Source organism: Urocampus carinirostris, chromosome 12 (genome assembly GCF_059441175.1).
Source record: "Urocampus carinirostris isolate Australia breed hairy pipefish chromosome 12, RoL_Ucar_1.0, whole genome shotgun sequence".
NCBI lineage: Eukaryota > Metazoa > Chordata > Actinopteri > Syngnathiformes > Syngnathidae > Urocampus > Urocampus carinirostris.
The window spans coordinates 20222144-20240651 of record NC_142360.1 but is presented as its reverse complement, the minus strand read 5'-3'; the positions used below and the strand labels follow the sequence as shown (position 1 = coordinate 20240651).

The 18508-nt window shown below is 38.7% G+C and overlaps 1 protein-coding gene across 1 annotated transcript in view; it reads right to left on the bottom strand.

Moving 5' to 3' along the window:
* Nucleotides 1–686: 686 nt before the first annotated feature.
* The window catches only part of ptger3 (prostaglandin E receptor 3 (subtype EP3)), a 31431-nt gene continuing 13609 nt past the window's right edge, over nt 687–18508 (bottom strand). Inside the window, exon 3 of the mRNA XM_088349935.1 lies at nt 687–2869. Coding sequence (XP_088206061.1) covers nt 2540–2869 — 330 coding nt within the window. The 3' untranslated portion in view covers nt 687–2539. The remainder of the gene's footprint in view (nt 2870–18508) is intronic.

Sequence of the window (18508 nt, the reverse complement as noted above, 5' to 3'; positions counted from 1 at the left end):
AGTACTTATAATATACCGGCATGGTATTTTGTTCATATCATCTTATTTATCTTGTCAATGTATTTCTATGTTCAATTACTATTTCAGGAAGATTCAGGGCCAACTTGGAGGACTTTGGCAATGCTGGGAATGGATTAACTGGTTTACAGCAGTTTCTTATGCGAATAATTATTTCGAGAGAAGCCAAAACTCGTCTGTAGAGGGGCCACTGTACTTGGTACACGGCTTGTTACGACATTTTGTCTTTAACGTTACAATAGCAACCATAACATGTTGCGGTTATTTTGTGCCTATGTTGTGATGTTGGGGCAATGTTAAGAGGACACCTAAATATAGCACATGATTACACAGCAGATTTAGGCGGAATTATATTATTTTTATCATTTTTGTTAATGGTAAGATTGTTATTATTCCAGGCACAAATGAGCTACAGGACAATAGCTGTAGGATTTATGAGTGCAGAGTCAAAATAGCTGACAATTAATTTTATACTGGGAGGGAGTTCCTAAGGCACAGGAGAACAAACGCTGAAAAAAAGAGTAGAATTTTCCACTGGGAAGGGGGATTTGTTGTGTTACTATCATTTTCGAAAAAGTACACCTTTATTGCAGACCTTGGGCCGGGCTGTGAAAATATTGCCAGACATTTAACTTGACCGTAGAGCAGAAAAATTTGGGGACCTCTGGTGTAAAGCATTCCAGTTTATTAAGAGACGGGAAAACGACGGTGTGGCGCCATGCACAAGCTTAAAACAGAGGTTGCAGTTACGTTTTAGGCCAGAAATGGCACTCACGAAGCACGAAATCTAAAAAGTGCAGAGCTGCACAATTCACATTTTATTGTTCGGATGGAAGCTTAAAGGGAGAGTGTGTATTATTTAGAGCCTCCTAGTGGTAAACACCATCATTAAAATACAATATTTACTTAATTTATAAGCAAAACTACACAATCACATAAACATGTATTTTAAAATGACTTGTAGGTTGAGATATTAGCATTTATTTTATATAACATGAGCCGCACCTACAGGGAGCTGAGATAATTTTCCGCCGACTTACTGCTACGGGTACCCAAAAACTTCAAAAATGCTGGGCAAAAAAACCCAGAAATAAAATAATGCTTTGAGTCTCTGTAGTTTGTATTTATTCCTTGTACTTTTCAGCAGTTGTTTTCGGTTGCACTACACAATAGAGTAACATCTAGCAGTCGAAAATGACAAAAATCTGGAATTCAAGGGCCCCAGCTAATTCCTGTACTTTCTAGTGTCTTGCTACTGGAGCTCGGGCTCACAATGTTATCAGAAGTATCAGTACCTTGAGGTAGATCAGGATGAAGGATCACGTTAAGTACCAAGAAAAAATATATATACAGTATACTTATGTGATTGATCAAAACTAGTATGATTGATTTACAATATGGGAGTCTTGAAATGATTTTGTCTTTAGCCCTTGATTTCAGGTTGCACTACACCAGTGGTCTCCGATATGGTGTCCGCGAGCACCAGGGCAGGAGAACTGAGGTGCTGAATTTAGCCTCAAGTCGCTTGCATGAAGCCAGGATGAATTTTGCTTGAAGACCAGCTCGGTGGCCTTAGGGTTGGGCGCCTGCCCCGGGACTGAGAGGTCGCAGGTTCAAGCATCGGCTGATCAAGACTTACAACATCGGTACCCGTTAACTCCCTGCTTGGCGCTCGGCATTAGAGTTTGGAATTTGGGGGGTTTGGTGACCTAATGTCTAAAAAAATCGTGAAAACCCCCCAAAAAATAAAAATGGCTCGTCTCGGTTACTGTGCATTTGTTCTTTAAAGCTAGCTTGCTTCTGAACAGGCTAACAAATAGGCTGAGATTGTCCCTAGAGATATATCTGGCACTTCTATTGTCTCACGTGTGAAAAATATATGGGTTTTACAACAACCACCCTACCCCCTCCAAACATTTTCTTTTTGTATCCGCTCAGTTCACATAGGTCACTCTTTTTTTATTTTAAAACAGTGAATTTCTCCAAAAGGTGAGCGATTTTCATGCCTGATTCAACCATACTTCCAATAAGTAACCTGGTAATAACACAGTAACGGCAGAGAAAAAACATGATAAGTTGTTATGTCAGAAACTTACAATAGCGCTAATAAGTAACAAAACGTATCTCTCAGGTTGAAAATGGTTGGAGACCTACACACTACACCATACAGTGACAACTAGTGGTCAAATAATACACACTGTCCCTTTAAAGCCAACCATCATTGACACGCCAGCTGTCCATTTGTGAGTTTTTCAGCCTTTGTGTTATTACAGTATTTACATTCAGCCATATTCAATAGGTAACATGACAAGTGCTTGGCGGGAAAATATTTACAATTACATTCATGAGAAATAAATAGTCCTATTTTGATTTTTTTTTTCTCCTTCCAACTGTTCTCATCAAAAAATATCATCATTCCTGCACCGGAAATTATTTACATCTTTGTGAAAAAATGTGATGAGAAAAAATAGTTAAAAGTCTTGCTTTCAATGATGGAATGTATCTCATGATGGTTGAAAATTCACATGTCTCCTTTGTGACTCTGTTCTTGTAGGCTTTCGTGATTCTGCTTGTTCAGCGCATCAAGAGCCGTCTGGGTCTCCTTGCGGTCCTCGATGGAGCAATTGGAGACGGCGTTGGCGACCAGGCAGAACTTCCGAAGGAGGATTTCTCGGAGGAGCAGGTAGACCCATGGGTCCAGGATCTGGTTGAGAGAGGCCAAGCGGATGGCGGTCAGGAAAAAGTTGCAATCCAGTTGGACGTCCCGCACCGTGTTTGGACGGGAGCTCTCGGTGGATGGGTTGCATTCATGGGAGGACACCTGGGTGGAGATCATCCGCAGCATCAGCACCTGTGGAGGTAGGTGGACATCTTGTTAAATGTATGCAAAGCTTTCTTTAAAACAATACCAGCTAGTGTCTTGCGAAGGTATTGGAACCCCAATATTTTGATGTCGGGCAAATAGTTTTGCAGGGCACTTTATCTTGTAGGTGTTGATAGCAGCCTTTTCGCAATGGTAGCTCACACCAGTATTATCTGCCTTGAAGTGATGATGTATCGTTCGCAAACGTAATGGCTCCATGAGCCAGCTCCCAAACCACTTAAGACCCTTTTTTTTCCGCTTATGATTGGTCAATATGCATTTATCCATGGATTGCGTTTTTAAATTTGTTCATTTAATAGAAGGTTGAAATTGTTCTTTTTTGGGAAAGGTCTCTAATATTCGAATTATGTCAGAACCCGAACAGACGGAGGACCCTTAACGTTTTCACACAAGCTTTTTTACAGGAATGGAACGGTCTTGCGCGTGAACACAAACGCCAGTGATTCGGCGATCGCTGGGCGGAAGAAGTGAGACAGAGAAGTCAGGCGCGGGAAAACAGGGCGCCAGACGCAAGAGATCGAAACCGGACAGGACAGACGGGATTGGTACCAGATACAGGATAGACGAGCAGATACCGGACAGAACGGGACAGATGGGATCGATACCGGATACTGGAGCAAGATATCGGACAGGGCAGGACAGACGCAATCGATACCAGATACACGAGCAAGAGACCGGACAGGACGGGACAGACAAAATCGATACCAAATACACGGGCAAGATACCGGACAGGACGAGACACACGGGATGGATACCGGATACTGGAGCAAGATACCGGACAGGACGAGACAGACTGGATCGATACCAGATACTGGAGACTGGAGCAAGATACCCGAGAGGACGAGACAGACGAGATCGATACCGGATACTGGAGACAGGAGCAAGATACCGGACAGAGTCATAATACAAGTCTTGCAAGTGCAGAGGTTTGTTGATGGACTGACAATGATTGAATGAGAGCACTGAGTTTAAACAGGAGGGAAGCCAATCAGGCAACGAGCAGCAGCGGGTGCCAAACAAGCGGGCCCAAGTGAGGACAATGGGCAACCGTGACACATTAATGATTTTTGTGTTTTTTAAGGACATTGTGTTTTATGAATAACTTTTTTACATACAAAGTTTATTCTTTTATTTCATCGTTTATTTGTTGTTGACTGTTTACTGAAAATGATCTATTTTTGGCGTTCGTTGTTTGTTTTTTATGAATTTCGAGTTGCTTGACTTTATAGTTGCTTAGTACGAAAAGATTTGTAGTTTAAATGAGTCAAACGTTGATTGTAGCGTGAAAACATAAATCCTATTATAAGCTAGAACCATATCTTTTATTTAAACTATTATTTGTGTGAATCATGTTAGATATTTAATGGTCCTGTAGAAGGGACCGCCAAAACATGTCTTCTTTCTTTGTTCCTTAGCTTTGCATTGAGGGTGATTATCGTCATTTCACATTATCAATGACATCTCAGGATTTAGGTATCAGTCTCAAATATATGGCATCGAACATCCCTACTTTAGAGTTTGATTGCGACGTATAAGATTATCTTTCTACCACGTAAAAGCGTATTTTTCGTCACAATACTAACACCGCTTCCCCTGCCTTTACCGTGAGATCCCTTCTCTCTGTTGGTCATTGTTTTCCATTTTTGTAAGACTTGTTGTTCCTGTGAAGCCGGTTTTGCGTTTCTGCCCTGTGCCATGACAACAGAGATGAGGTTTTTTTGATAATCACATTGTCATCATCAACGGAACGCGCTAACATTTTAGGGGCAAAGTGCATGGATAGGAGAAAAACAGAGTGCATTAACGTTCGCTCATAATGGCATTTGAATATAAAAATAATTGTACACAATTAATTTACACACATGATGAATACAATTAAATGTTTGATTATAGATGTATCCGAACATGTTTCCTTTCAACACTTACGAATACAATTGAAATTTATGCAGAGGAAAAAAAAGAGAATTTTCCATGTTGTTTTAGTCAGGAACCTTAGTGGCTGCACAAGATTAAAAGGGAAAGCATCGTTCTGGTTTGAACAATCAGAAATGTTTCTATTTTCGTGGGAAAATTCAGTTCTTGGCTGTTTATATTTATAAGGTTTTTGTCTTAAATGTAAACAAAATTACAAATGTAGACATTGGACACGAAAGGTAATCAGGAAACATTTAGAAAAGCCCCTAACAATCATTATTTAACTTAATAACTGGTTAAGAAGTAATGAAAAAAAAAAGACAAAACAAGGTATATTTGGGCAAAAGTGGTTCAGGGGAAAGCTCTAGTACTACCCTGTTGTGGGCACAGAGCTGGACAGCCTGACAACTGTAGCTGAGAGACGGGCACTGAAAAAGCTGCGGTCAATCATGGACAATTCATCACATCCACTACACAGCATCATCCTCAAATGGAAGAGCAGCTTCAGCGACAGACTGCTGTCACAGTCTTGTTCCACTGACAGACTAAGGAGATAATTTCTTCCTCATGCCAAGAGGCTTTTAACTCCACCCGGGGGAGTAAAAGCCTACATTAAACCACACCGCCACATTGCATATTACCCTATTTTTATTACAGTGTGTATTTTATGTATCACTATTTAAACAGCACTATTTAAATACTCTATATCAACACGTTACATTGGGTATTTATGTATTATATTCCTTTACTTTATTATTGTTTTATTTTCAACACGAGGATACTGCTGGAAGTGTGAATTTCCCGACGGGGATGAAAAAAGTATCTATCTATCTATCTATCTATCTATCTATCTATCTATCTATCTATCTATCTATCTATCTATCTATCTATCTATCTAGCAGTGTCTGTCTGTGCAGTTTATTGATCATTGCAGTTCTTTGTCATGTAAAGGGACGTTGTGCATTTATAATGTACTTTATTGATTGGAATAACATGCAAAAATACATAAACTATCATATAAAGGCGCATTTTTTAAACACTTGTACCGCGAGAATTTTGTATTTATTTTACATAACATGAAGCTCTGCCATCTTGTTGCTATGGGTAACCCCCAAACAAAAAACCTTATTATTGTTTGCTGGAGATGTAAGTGAGAAGTATTATGGTGGAGTTTGGTCACTGTGAGTTTTCATATTTTTATTCTTCTCTGTGCTTAGCAGCACTCGTTTTGGGTTTTCGGCATTGACACCCATCCATCCATCCATCCATCGAAGGGTCACGGGGGTGATGTAGCCCATTCCAGCTATCTTCGGGCAGTGGGCAGAGGACACCCCAAACTGGTTGCCAGCCAGTAGGGCACACAGAGACAGACAACTCACTCGCTCATTTACACCTAGGGACACTTTGGACCGGCCAATTAGCCTGACACACATGTTTTTTTGGAATGTGGGAGAAAACCAGAGTGCCCAGAGGAAACCCATGCAAACATGGGGAGAACATGCAAACTCCACACAGGAAGGTTCGATCTCATGACCTCAGAACTGTGCCGCACACATGCTAACCACTGCGCCGCCGTGTTGCCCCGGCAGTGACACCAATTGGTGAAATTATACACTGTGTCCCATTAAGAAAATGCAATTAAGTTTTCGATTTTATTATAGTCCTTTGTATTGTTTGAAAAAAATATTGTGGGATTGGTTGGATCCAAGATTGGGGAAAAAAGTAGTCAGGTCCCAGCATGCCAACAAACGCTACAGGAAACCAGGGCACTAATGGCCTGCTTTTGTGCCTTATAAGACTTTTGTATTTATCCAGAACTGAGTTGGCGGGCAAGGTTTTTGTTGCGCTTTCCTCCCTTGTGGAGCGCCTTTTGTTATGTCACTTGACCAGATTAAAAAAGTCACTTGACACATGTGTCCGAATTTTGATCCTGTCCCCCCAAAGATCACAGTAAATAACCCAACAAAATTACTCACCTTGAGGACATGGCAACACAAAATGAATACCGAGGCAAAGTCTACGTTATTGCTTCCACTGTGGTCTGGGAGATGAGCCCACAGATTGGTTGCTTCTCTGATTAGTTCACTCTTTGTTTGGGATACAATTTTAGAGGGATGGGACATATTGATATTATTGCTCGTGCAGTGCTCCAGGAGATGTATAAATGATGTGCAAAATCTTCTCGCATCCCATGCCTGCTTTAAAATGTTCCACAACTTTACCCCGGACCTGCCTGTGTGTTCTTTAGTCTTCTTGATGCTATTTGTTCTCCAGTGACTCTTTTCACAGAAATGTAAGCCCATCACAGAGCAGGTGCATTTAAACCGAGACTGAATGACAGAAAGTTGCACTTTTTTGTGATTTTTAGTCATTTTGGACATTTCAGAAGTCATTATGAAACTTCTGGAGTCATTTGGCTGAGCTGAGAGAACAGGGGAGGGGGCAATATTTTTGTAACACATACTTTTCAGTTGTTTCATTGTAAACATGATACAAAATGTTGAGATAATTTGATTCCACTCCTTCATTGTATCTCACTTGGAAAACATTTTCAGTTTTATAGCTCTAAGTTTGAAGCCTGAAATGTGGCAAGATGGAAACAGGTTCTTGAGGTGGCCAATACTTTTGCTTGGCACTGTATAAGTCAACTTTTCAGAGGACAGAAAATTGTTTGTACTATTAGTATTGGTATAATGACTAATTAAGAATAAAGTTTAAGTATCGGTCTGGAAAAAAAAACCCACCAATATTTAAATTTTACCCCGTGTATGGTACAAGCCATTTCGACATTCTGCAGCATTATGTTAGCACAATTCACACACAGCTCGACAGTTAGATATGGACACCCAAAATGAGAAACACAGACACACAAGCAGCTTTGCAGCTGTGGGTCCCTGGAGATACTCCTTTCTCTGCACTCTCACAAGAGCAGACACCACAATGATCCGTTTGATCCCACACTAGCCAGAAAAGGAGCATCCATTTACACGCTTGGATTTAAAAACCCAAAAGGCTATTATAGCACTCACTCTGTGTTCCTGAATTTGTGTTAAAAGTTTTCGGGCTTTATTTCCAAAATAACAAATTGTACTTTTTCACGTTCTTGTCATCAGTGTCAACCCGCCTCCGACGTTTTGCCACTGAAACCCGGCCGCCCATTAAGGGCCAATCCATTTAGCCGAGTTCTGTTTCAGGGGTCTGCTGGTGCGTTTTGAAGCTGTGCTTTGTGTGCTCGTCTCATCAAGGACGTCAGTAGGACGAGGACATCTGTTAGTAAACGCTGTGTGACAGATGCCCTTTGAGAAGTGGCGTCAAATGTATTCAAAATGCTCTTTAAGATTTTTCTACAGCAAGGGTCAGGAACCTATGGCTCGCGAAGGAGATATGGCACTTTTCATGAGTACATACAGTATGGATTTTGGAATTTAGCATATTTGTCTGTGGTGTTGCAAAGTTGGGTGGATGTATTCTGATTTTGGTACATGAAGAGCAGACACAACACTAGGATTTATTCAGTTCAGTCCAGTATACTGTATATAGGGCTCTTTCTCAACTAGAGTTTACAGTCTGGGTGTCATACCAACTTACCCTGTTTTAGCAGGAGGTGTAAAAGCTGATCATATTTAGTTAATTGTGTATTTCTCTGTCTTCTATGTTACAAATAATCCTGATGAGCTTGACTTAAATTACAACTCATTTTGTACTATTTTTGAACCGAAAGATATATATGACGTCCTTGGTTATTCCTACGCATTTGCGAACTTTGAACCGTAGACGTATGTGTGACGTCATTGATACTTTCTGCGCATGTGCACGCTTTTGAACAAAACCTGACTGCAGCGCGGGAAACTTGTGAGACTTTGAATTAGTCTGCCCACTGCGCAGTGAATAAATTCTAAAACTACATTTGCCTCTCTTACTGATCACTTCAGTTTTAACCTATTACGAAAATATTAGCCCTAACATTTTGTTGCCGAAACCGGGACGGTACGTAGTGTTTTGAAGTTGAAAACGAAGAAAACAATCCATTCTACCGGTTGGTCTAGAACAAAGGAAACCGTTTGTTCTTTTTCGAGATCAGCTTCAAAGTTAGCGGCACCGTCAACGAACCAGGATGAAGTGATCGGTAAGAGATGCATTTGTAATATAAAAATTTCGAATAATTCTAAGAACGAAGCCATTTTTATAAAAAGATAAAGTTGAATTGGCCACAGAGGGAGAGAGAAGTGTTGGACTGGCGCCAAAAGTGGGCTTGAAAAGCCATTACAAAACCTTAGCTAAGTAAATACCCAAAAGGAATCAGAATAAAATACGAAGTATTTTAAATACTCAAACTTTTTGTTTGAGACGGAATTGGATTGCCTTGGGACGGAAAAAAGTCGACGCTTAACTAGCCGTGGGGGGAGGAAAAGGGTAAAAGAAAAAGTAAGAAAGGGGGAGGGTTATAGAAACGACCCCCACTTTTCCCTTTGTCCTTTTTAAAACGGAGAGGATGAATCCTTCTGTGGTAAAATAAAAATAAAGGTTTAAGTAAACTGCATGGCTTCATAAAAAGTGTACACGGTCTAAAATCAAACTAAATTAAACTAATAAAACCAAAATTTATGTCTGTCCTATGTGTATGTGAGTACTGTTTGTCATTCATGTTGTAAACTTTCCTATCACGCTTCAATTCCCATTGTTCTATGTCTGTCCTTTGTGTTTAAAAAAAAAAGAAAAACAAAATGAATAAATATATAGAATAAATTTTGACTTTTTCGGAAAATTTGGGTTTAGAACGAACGGTGAGCAACATAAGCACCGAGGGCCAAAACCTGGTCCCAATTTTTTTTTTTCGGTCCAAATTTTTTTTGTTTTTTTTCAATTGGAAAACGATAAATTTAGGAGTGGTAAGTTTAGAAAACCTATGTTTGAGTTATTTTAGATGCGTTAAATGAAGTTAATGCCAGAATAACACTTACTAAAGATACAATAACAAAAATAAAGATAGAATATTCCGGTTTTCAGTTCAAAATTAGAAAATTAAGGACTGTGAAGACGGGGGGAAAATCAAATTGAGCGAATTGGAATGGATTAATTAGAGATAAAAGGTGTTTTGTACAAAATTATCGAAATAGAGCGAATAATTATTTTCAATGAATATGGAGGGAAAATTCATTGAGTGGAATAAAAATGATAAAATGACTCTTAGATCAATACACGTCATTTTTACATTTAGGCTGGTAAGCTAAAAAGGGTGTTAGAAGGTGCAGAAGGGAAAAGTGTTATGTTGGGAATGGATTGTTGGCAAAGCATGTAAGGAAGTTGTTAGATGATCCAGATGTGAAATTTATGAGTGGAATATGGACAGTGAAAGTTCGAAGTTTTTGAAGAAATGGCTGAAGGTTTTAACCACGAAGATCAGATTGAAGGCTGAATTAGTTCACGAAAGGAAAGAAAAGATGAGGAAAGGAAGAGACACAAGATGTGGATTGATCAGAGCGAAAAAAGAAGAAAGGACATTGCAAGTAAACAAGAAAGGAAAAAGTTACAAATAAAGAAAGATGAGAGTTGGTAGAAGGAAGTAAAAAGGGAAAAGAAAGTAAATCGTTAAGGAGAAGAGCAAGGAGAATACAAGTAAGAGAAGGAAGGAATGTAAAAAGGAAAAGTTATTTAAAGAAAAAAATAATTCGCTGAAAATTGGATATGAAAAACTTGAGACAAAAGTATGAAAAACATCACATTAGTGTTTTTGGAGTTCCTCATGGTCTTGAAAAACACTATATAAATGCAAACCATTTATGATGGAATAGAATATACCTTTACCGACATAGTTACAAAATGGGTTAACATATTGTGACTGACAATGAAATTTGGCATGACAATCCATCTTCAAAGTAAGGTAAAGGAACAGAGAAAATAAGGTTATAGTTATAATTGATACAATATTTACACAAAAATATTTGCATGTAAAAGGTTACATACAATTGAGGTTTGTGTAATATGCATTTGATGAATAGACATCGCAGTAAAAGTTGTCAGCATTGTGCAAAACATGTGACAGTATTTTTATAGATAAGCTATAAAAATTAACGGAAATTATTTAAAGAATGAAAATCTAATTGAAGGCAAATGAACATAGACGTACTATACAAACACTATTTCGTTGCCATAATGGGAAATATAGACTACAGAAATATTGTTAGGGAACTATCGTGAAAACACTACAAAGGTAAAGTTTGATTTTACAGTAAAAGTGTTGCACTAACAATGTTTTTGAGTTCTAGAATTTTGGTTCTTGTCTCATTTGGACTCAACAACCCGCTGAGGAGAAAATGGGAGGAAGAGCGATCAGGGAAAGGTAGCACTAATAACGATGATGAAGATATTGCATAGGATGAAAGATGGTAAGTGAAAAACCAATTTTTATGATATTAAAGGAATATGTCAACAATAAGGGCGTTACAGGTGAGATGCAGAAAAGTTTTGTGTTCATATTCGGCCGGTGTGAACCATAACTATGATAAGTAGATCTCATCTTATCAGCTATACTGCTTGTCCTCAATGGGGTATCAAGAATGTTGGAGTCCATCACAGCGATCATCGAGCAGCGATTGGAGGACACCCTGAACTGGTTGCAAGCCAATTGCAGGGCACACAAAGATAAACAATTCACTAGCTCATTCACACGTAGGGACAATTTGGACCAGCCAGTCCACCTGAAATGCATGTTTTTGAAAGAGGTAAGTAAACCGGATAGCCGGAGGAAACTAACGTAAACAATGAGAGCATGCAGGCTCCGCACAGGAGCCCAGTGGCTGGCTTGGAACACACACACCTGTTCCCAGGTCCTTAGTAATGCCGCACACGTGCTGGCCACTGCGCCACCGTGCTGCACACACATATATAATATATATAAATGAAACAATTTTAATACTGAACTATCAATAATGATAATATGATAGGGATTTTGAATTCCCTGTACTAGCTTGCTAAAAGATTTATGGATCTTGGCAGGGATCTAAGAACCCCTGAAATTTAGTGATACAAAGATCGAAGTTATGAATCGGTGACAAATATAGTAGATATCTGCGTATTCTTTCAGTTTTGATCATCAAATTATTAATTTATTTTCTGCATTTGTTGATGGTAATTGCAAATAACAGGCTTGCCTTTTGTCCATTTTTCTACTTTCTGTACTTCTCTCTTTAACATCTTAGTACAACATAATTCGTGATGTCAATCATCAAAGCAAATGAGCCGTAAAAGCAAGCTCTCTTTGATGAATTGAACAAGGAAAAAAGCAGTTTGTCTAATAAAAAGACTGACCGTCACTCGACAAGAATTACCAACAACAATGACGTAATCTCGAAGCGACGAGATCTCGTTAGCTAAGATCGGCGTGCAGGAAAATAAAAACTCGTACAGCAAAACCAAAATAACGATTAGGCTTGTAAATGTGTTAAATCTTTGTTAAAGAGTAACTAAATGATAATGACAATTTAAAGGGAAAAAAGTTGCGTCCCCAGCATAAATGACGTGGGGAAATGAAAACAATGAGTGTATAATACAAGATAACTATACAGAATAGTTTAAAAAGAAAGAATATTTGAGTAACCGAACTAATCATTTCTTGTTGAATATGCGAATAGCAAAAGGGTAATAACTTTAAGACATGTAGTTTTGCTCCTGATAAAGCAGGGGAAAAAAAAAGCAATGAAGATGACTAAAAACCGTCCATAATTTTAGTGTTCATCTTCTCGTTCGTAAATGGACAAATTCAAAAGAGGCGTAATATGTAAAAAGATTATTTCCTTAGTTGTTCTCCTATTCAATAGTAGATTACTCTCAATAAAATAATGCAGGAACCATTTCAAATAATCAAAATTTTGAAGGAAGTTTGAAAATGACGACAAATTAACACAGAAAAGAAGAATTCGAGACTAGAAATCATTAATAACGTAGCTGAAGCTATTTCAGTCACTGAATGATTTTTTTTCTTTTAAACAGGGAAAAAAAGAAACAAGTATTAATAGTCTGACCAGATCATGTTAATTTGTATAGCCTTAATCACAAGGGATCTCGAAAGGCTGCTTAAAACAAAGACTAATGCGTAGAAACAAAGATTGTTGCGCAAAATAAAAGATTATGAAAATAAAATAAATACAACTCAACAAGATAATTCAAGTATGTATTGCTTTATTTTGAATCAATATCATTTTTTTTAGATCTTTTGAGATTTTTGATGTTTAGATAGTGTGAGGGTTTGAAATTTTGACAAAGTTAGCCCAAAGGAAAATTGGGAGGACGATTGATTACACACTGAATTTTTTTTAGATTGAGTGTTACGATTGACAAGTGATAAACAAATGTGTAACAAATACTAACTTATGGTTTGGTTAAGTTAAAAGGAAACGGTTTTTATGGAAGAGCATTTTTAGAAGACAATAAGAAACTGATCAATCTTGAAGAGGGTCATAGGAAATAAAAGTAACGGATTAGTTGATTTCGAGACATCGGGCTAATTTAAGAATAATTGCATGGGAAATAAATGGATAGAAATTGATTAAACTAAGATAATGTCTACTAGTACTTAAATTTAGAGAAAAATTTAAGACATTGAATAATCCGGCCAATTTACAAAAAAAAAAAATCCCACTACATAAGCACAATGGAATTAACGAGACTCTTAAGTGCCAGTGAATTCCACAAAAAGACTCTTTCCTTTCTTTTTGAAAGTCCGTGCACTCTTCAAAGGACATACCAACCTGTCAAAAAGAAACCATGGACAAAAATAATTTGCTGAAAGAGCCAAAGACATCAGTCATCCATTATCTGCGCCGCTTATCAACAGCGAGGCCAAGGGAGTGATATGGAGCACATCACAGCTACGCTCATCAACAACGAGATCAAGGGAGTGATGGGGGCACATCCCAGCTGCTTTTCAGACAGCTAACAGGAGATTCCTGCAGTCGTTGCCAGTGGAATTGACAAAAAAGTCAAAGTCATTTTGTGTTTGACATGGACATACTTTGAAAGTATTTTTGATGGGCCAAAAGCAACATTCAAATGGTGAATGTAATGTGGAATAAGCAAATCAAAAGACTGAAAGACAACAACATTCAAGAATACGTCTGCTTGAAGTTATATAGAGTCTTGTTAATACAAAGTGTAAATGTATTTGAGGAAGATTGATAAATTCATCTTGCAAATTTATAAATGTGTCTGATTTCACTCCTATTCATAGATAGTGAACTTAGGTTTTAACTCAGGGGGGAAATTTTGAGACATTCAGTAAAATATAAGTTAAAACCTAGTTTTTCCGCAATTGATGAAAAATTGTCTTCTGAATAAGCTCTCCATAAAACTTTTTGAGATTCAAATTACGAAATTTGGAAAGATGGCGGCTGCGCATGGATACATGCTTGCGGCTCGTAGCTCTCCAGCTAATCTTCTATTTATTGCCGTTCTCTTGTCTTTTTTGCTTTCACTTTTGGACACATGTGTGGCCAAAAACACTTACAGTAGGGACGAACTTATTCGGTTGGGTGGGCGTCTAAATTTCGATTTTTCGGGCACTTTTTATACCGGCTATGATATACCGAGCGAACTTCAAAGAGACCCGGCATCCTTGTGGACAGCTATTCCTCTTAATAAACGACGGCGGCGGCGCCGTAAAGAAAGGAAACAGAAGCGTGGTTGCCGTGCAGGTAGATGTGTGAAGCGTGTGAAGTCCAAGCAGCAAGATGGACGCGAGGATGGACGCGAGGATGTAACTAATTCCACCATTCATTCCTCGCCGGACAACCGACGCTTTAAACTCAGCGCTCACGAACGGCCACAACGCCGGGAGCTTTTGAAGATCTCGACAAAGACTACAAAGAGTTCAGCTAAGTCAAATGATTCAGCAAAGCTGAAATTTGGTCTGTTAAATATTAGATCGCTTGCTCCAAAAGCTTTACTTGTTGATAACATTATTCGTGATTATAAACTTAACTGTATGGGTCTTTGTGAAACGTGGTTACGCCTGGATGAGCACTTAGCGCTAAATTATGCCTCTCCCCCAGACTACGAGAGTAGTCATATAGCACGCACGCTGAAAAGGGGTGGTGGTGTTGCGCTAATCTCTGAAAAATCGCTCAAATTTAATACACGTACCTCTAATAATTACAAAACGTTTGAGGCTCTTGTGATGCGGTCCCCTCAATTGTCAATTGATGTAATAACTATCTATCGTGCACCTGGGCCATACACAACTTTCTTAGACGAATTTGCTGAACTTTTGTCTGAACTAGTAACCTATGCAGACAAAATTATAATTATGGGAGACTTTAACATTCATATGAACTCCCCACACAGTTCACTTACTATTGCGTTTAGTTCTCTAATTGATGCATTTGGTTTTACTCAACTGGTTGACTTGCCAACCCATAAAAATGGGAACACGCTAGACTTGATTCTGACTCGAGGAGTTTTAACCTCAAACATTATGGTGCTACCGTGTACTACTGTTATCTCTGATCATTATTTAGTGACATTTGAGGTGCTAACTAAATGTAGAGTTAATAAAGCTGAGGGATTTAGCGGACGCAATATAAGCACTGGCACAGTTTCTGAGCTCTTTGAACTCCTTCTTGGAGCAGTTGCGTCCTTTCCTAAATACAATGGCTCGATTGACTCACTCATGAATGAGTTCAATACCACCCTGACTAGTGTGCTGGATTCAATAGCGCCCATAAAACTAAAATCACGTCCTAAAAGACGCACACCTTGGTTTACTGATGAAACTAGAACCCTTAAAAAAGAATGCAGGAAATGGGAGAGAAAATGGCGCGCTACCAAGCTTGAGGTTTTCCATCAAACCTGGTGTGACAGCTTGTTAAAGTATAAAGCGGCCCTTGCCTCTGCAAAATCGGCCTACCTTTCGAAGGTGATTGCGTCTCAAAAGAACAACCCCAAAGCCCTTTTTGACACTGTAGCATCGCTTACAAGGCAACAGGCTATCGCAGACAGTTCGACACACTCTGCTCAGGACTCAATGGTCTTCTTCACTAAGAAGATTCAATGCATACAGGAAGAAATTGCAAAAGATATTGTTAGTACCACACGTATTAAAGGACTGAAATTTACAGATGCACGACAGGGTGGCTGCCCTGGGAAAATGGCCGGTTTTAGTGAACTGTCACTTGATGATCTCAAACAAGTGGTGAATGCGGCCAAACCGACAACTTGCCAGTTCGACCCGCTCCCAGGTTCACTTATTAAAAGTCTTTTTAGCGTCCTTGGGCCTTCAGTTCTAAATATTATAAATACATCACTCTCCTCAGGTGTAGTTCCAGCAGCTTTTAAGTCCGCCGTTATTAAACCTACACTGAAACGACCCAACCTTGATCCAGAAATATTAAGTAATTACAGACCTGTGTCAAACCTACCTTTCCTCTCTAAAGTACTCGAAAGAGTAGTGGCACAGCAGCTGAATGCTTTCATATCGGAGAATAACCTTTTTGAATCCATGCAATCTGGATTCAGGGCTAACCACTCTACTGAGACAGCTCTGATCAAGGTAACAAATGATCTCCTAATGTCAATGGATTCTGGCGCTTCATCACTTTTGCTGCTGCTGGATCTTAGTGCTGCTTTTGACACAGTGCGCCACAATATCCTACTAGAACGGTTGGAAAAATGGATTGGTCTCTCAGGAGCCGTCCTCTCGTGGTTCAAATCCTACCTCTCAGATAGGACGCACTGTGTTAAATATGGTGAAACGACATCTGAGCCCTTTAATGTTACCTGCGGTGTTCCGCAGGGTTCAGTGCTCGGCCCCCTACTTTTCAACATTTACATGCTTCCATTAGGTGATATTATTCGCAAGTACAATATCAGCTTCCACTGCTACGCAGACGACACTCAACTATATCTTCCGTTGGAGGAATCTTCCACACTAAACTGTGGAAATTTGGAGGCCTGTCTCACTGAGATAAAAGAGTGGATGTCACTCAATTTCTTGCGTCTTAACTCTGAAAAGACCGAAATGTTAGTCATTGGTCCTTCTAAATGCCGGGACTTATTCTCAAAAACTGCTGTGAACATTGACAAATGTCACATCACACAGAGTGACTCAGTTAAAAATTTAGGTGTCATATTTGACCCTGATCTATCCTTTGAGATGCATGTAAAGCAAATTACTAGAACTGCCTTCTTCCATCTTCGCAACATTGCTAAAATCCGTTCAATACTGTCTCAGTCTGATGCGGAAACAATAATTCATGCATTTGTTACCTCCCGTCTCGATTACTGCAATGCACTACTCTCCGGTCTCCCGAAGTCCAGAATCAAGTCTCTTCAGCTAGTACAAAATGCCGCAGCGAGGCTTTTAACTAGGACAAAAAAGTATGATCACATAACACCGATTTTGGCTAACTTGCATTGGCTCCCAGTTAGCCAAAGATGTGACTTCAAAGTTCTCTTAGCATTGTACAAAATCATACATGGACTTGCTCCCTCTTATCTTTCAGATCTGATCTGCCACTATGTCCCGGTCCGAAGCCTACGATCTGAGAGTGCTGGTCTTCTGATGATCCCGAGAGCAAAGAAGTCTTCTGCTGGTTCGAGAGCGTTCTCCATCCGGGCACCGGTGCTGTGGAATGCTTTTCCCCCTGAGATTCGATCTGCAACCTCAGTGGAAATGTTTAAATCTAAACTTAAAACTCACTTTTACTCCATTGCATACGAATAACCTACTCCTCTTGTCGGTTGAAAATAGTTTGTGTAATATAGTGTAACAATCTGTGAAGCCCTTTGAGACTCTTCGTGATTTAGGGCTATACAAATAAAAATGACTTGACTTGACTTGACTTGAATAGAAAAATATTACACAAAATAAATGTTGTAATATAACAAAATTTACAATGTTTGTCAAATTGATTAACAAAAATCATTTAAAAATAACCATTCACCATTAGATTATCGCCCACATTGAGAACATTTTTGGATGGTATTTTTCATTTTTGGCAAAATCATTCACTTTGAGCGTGAATTACCTGCTTTTTTTTGCAAAATACTGTTATTTTGAACCAATTTACTTACTGAAAAGATAATACATAGGTTATGATTTTTACAAAAGGCAAAACAAAGAGTGAATCATAACAATAAAAACGTATTTTCTTGGGTTAAACTGATAATTTAACAATCTATCCTGGTCATCTGCCTCGAGGGGAATGGCCAACAGCAAGATAACACATTGAAAATCAAAAGAAAATGCAAATAAAAAGTGCATACAAAATGTTTTTTTTTTCGAATATGATCAATCTACAAAAAAGAAAACACTCAATCACTCAAATCAGGGTAAATGATTCTGACAAGGATAATGGTTAAACTGATTCAGTGACTGGATTTAGTGAAAAAGCAAAATTTGAAATTTAGAACTGACAATTTAAAAAATAAATTGTTTATCTTCGAGTTGGAATTTTGGGATAAAATGCTCAAAATGGATAGGGCATCTTATAGTGGGGATTTTGATTTCCACTTATAAAAAATATAAAGACAACTTAAGAAAATATACGAATCTATAAATACATTTGTTTTTTTATTTGTTTTGAGCCACGAAAGTCTCAACAGGGGGGGGGAGTAAATTATGGGTAACATAAACCATTAAAAAAAAAAAAATTAAGTCCTGACTATCCTTTTTTTCCCCAACTACAGCTTTCCCTGAAT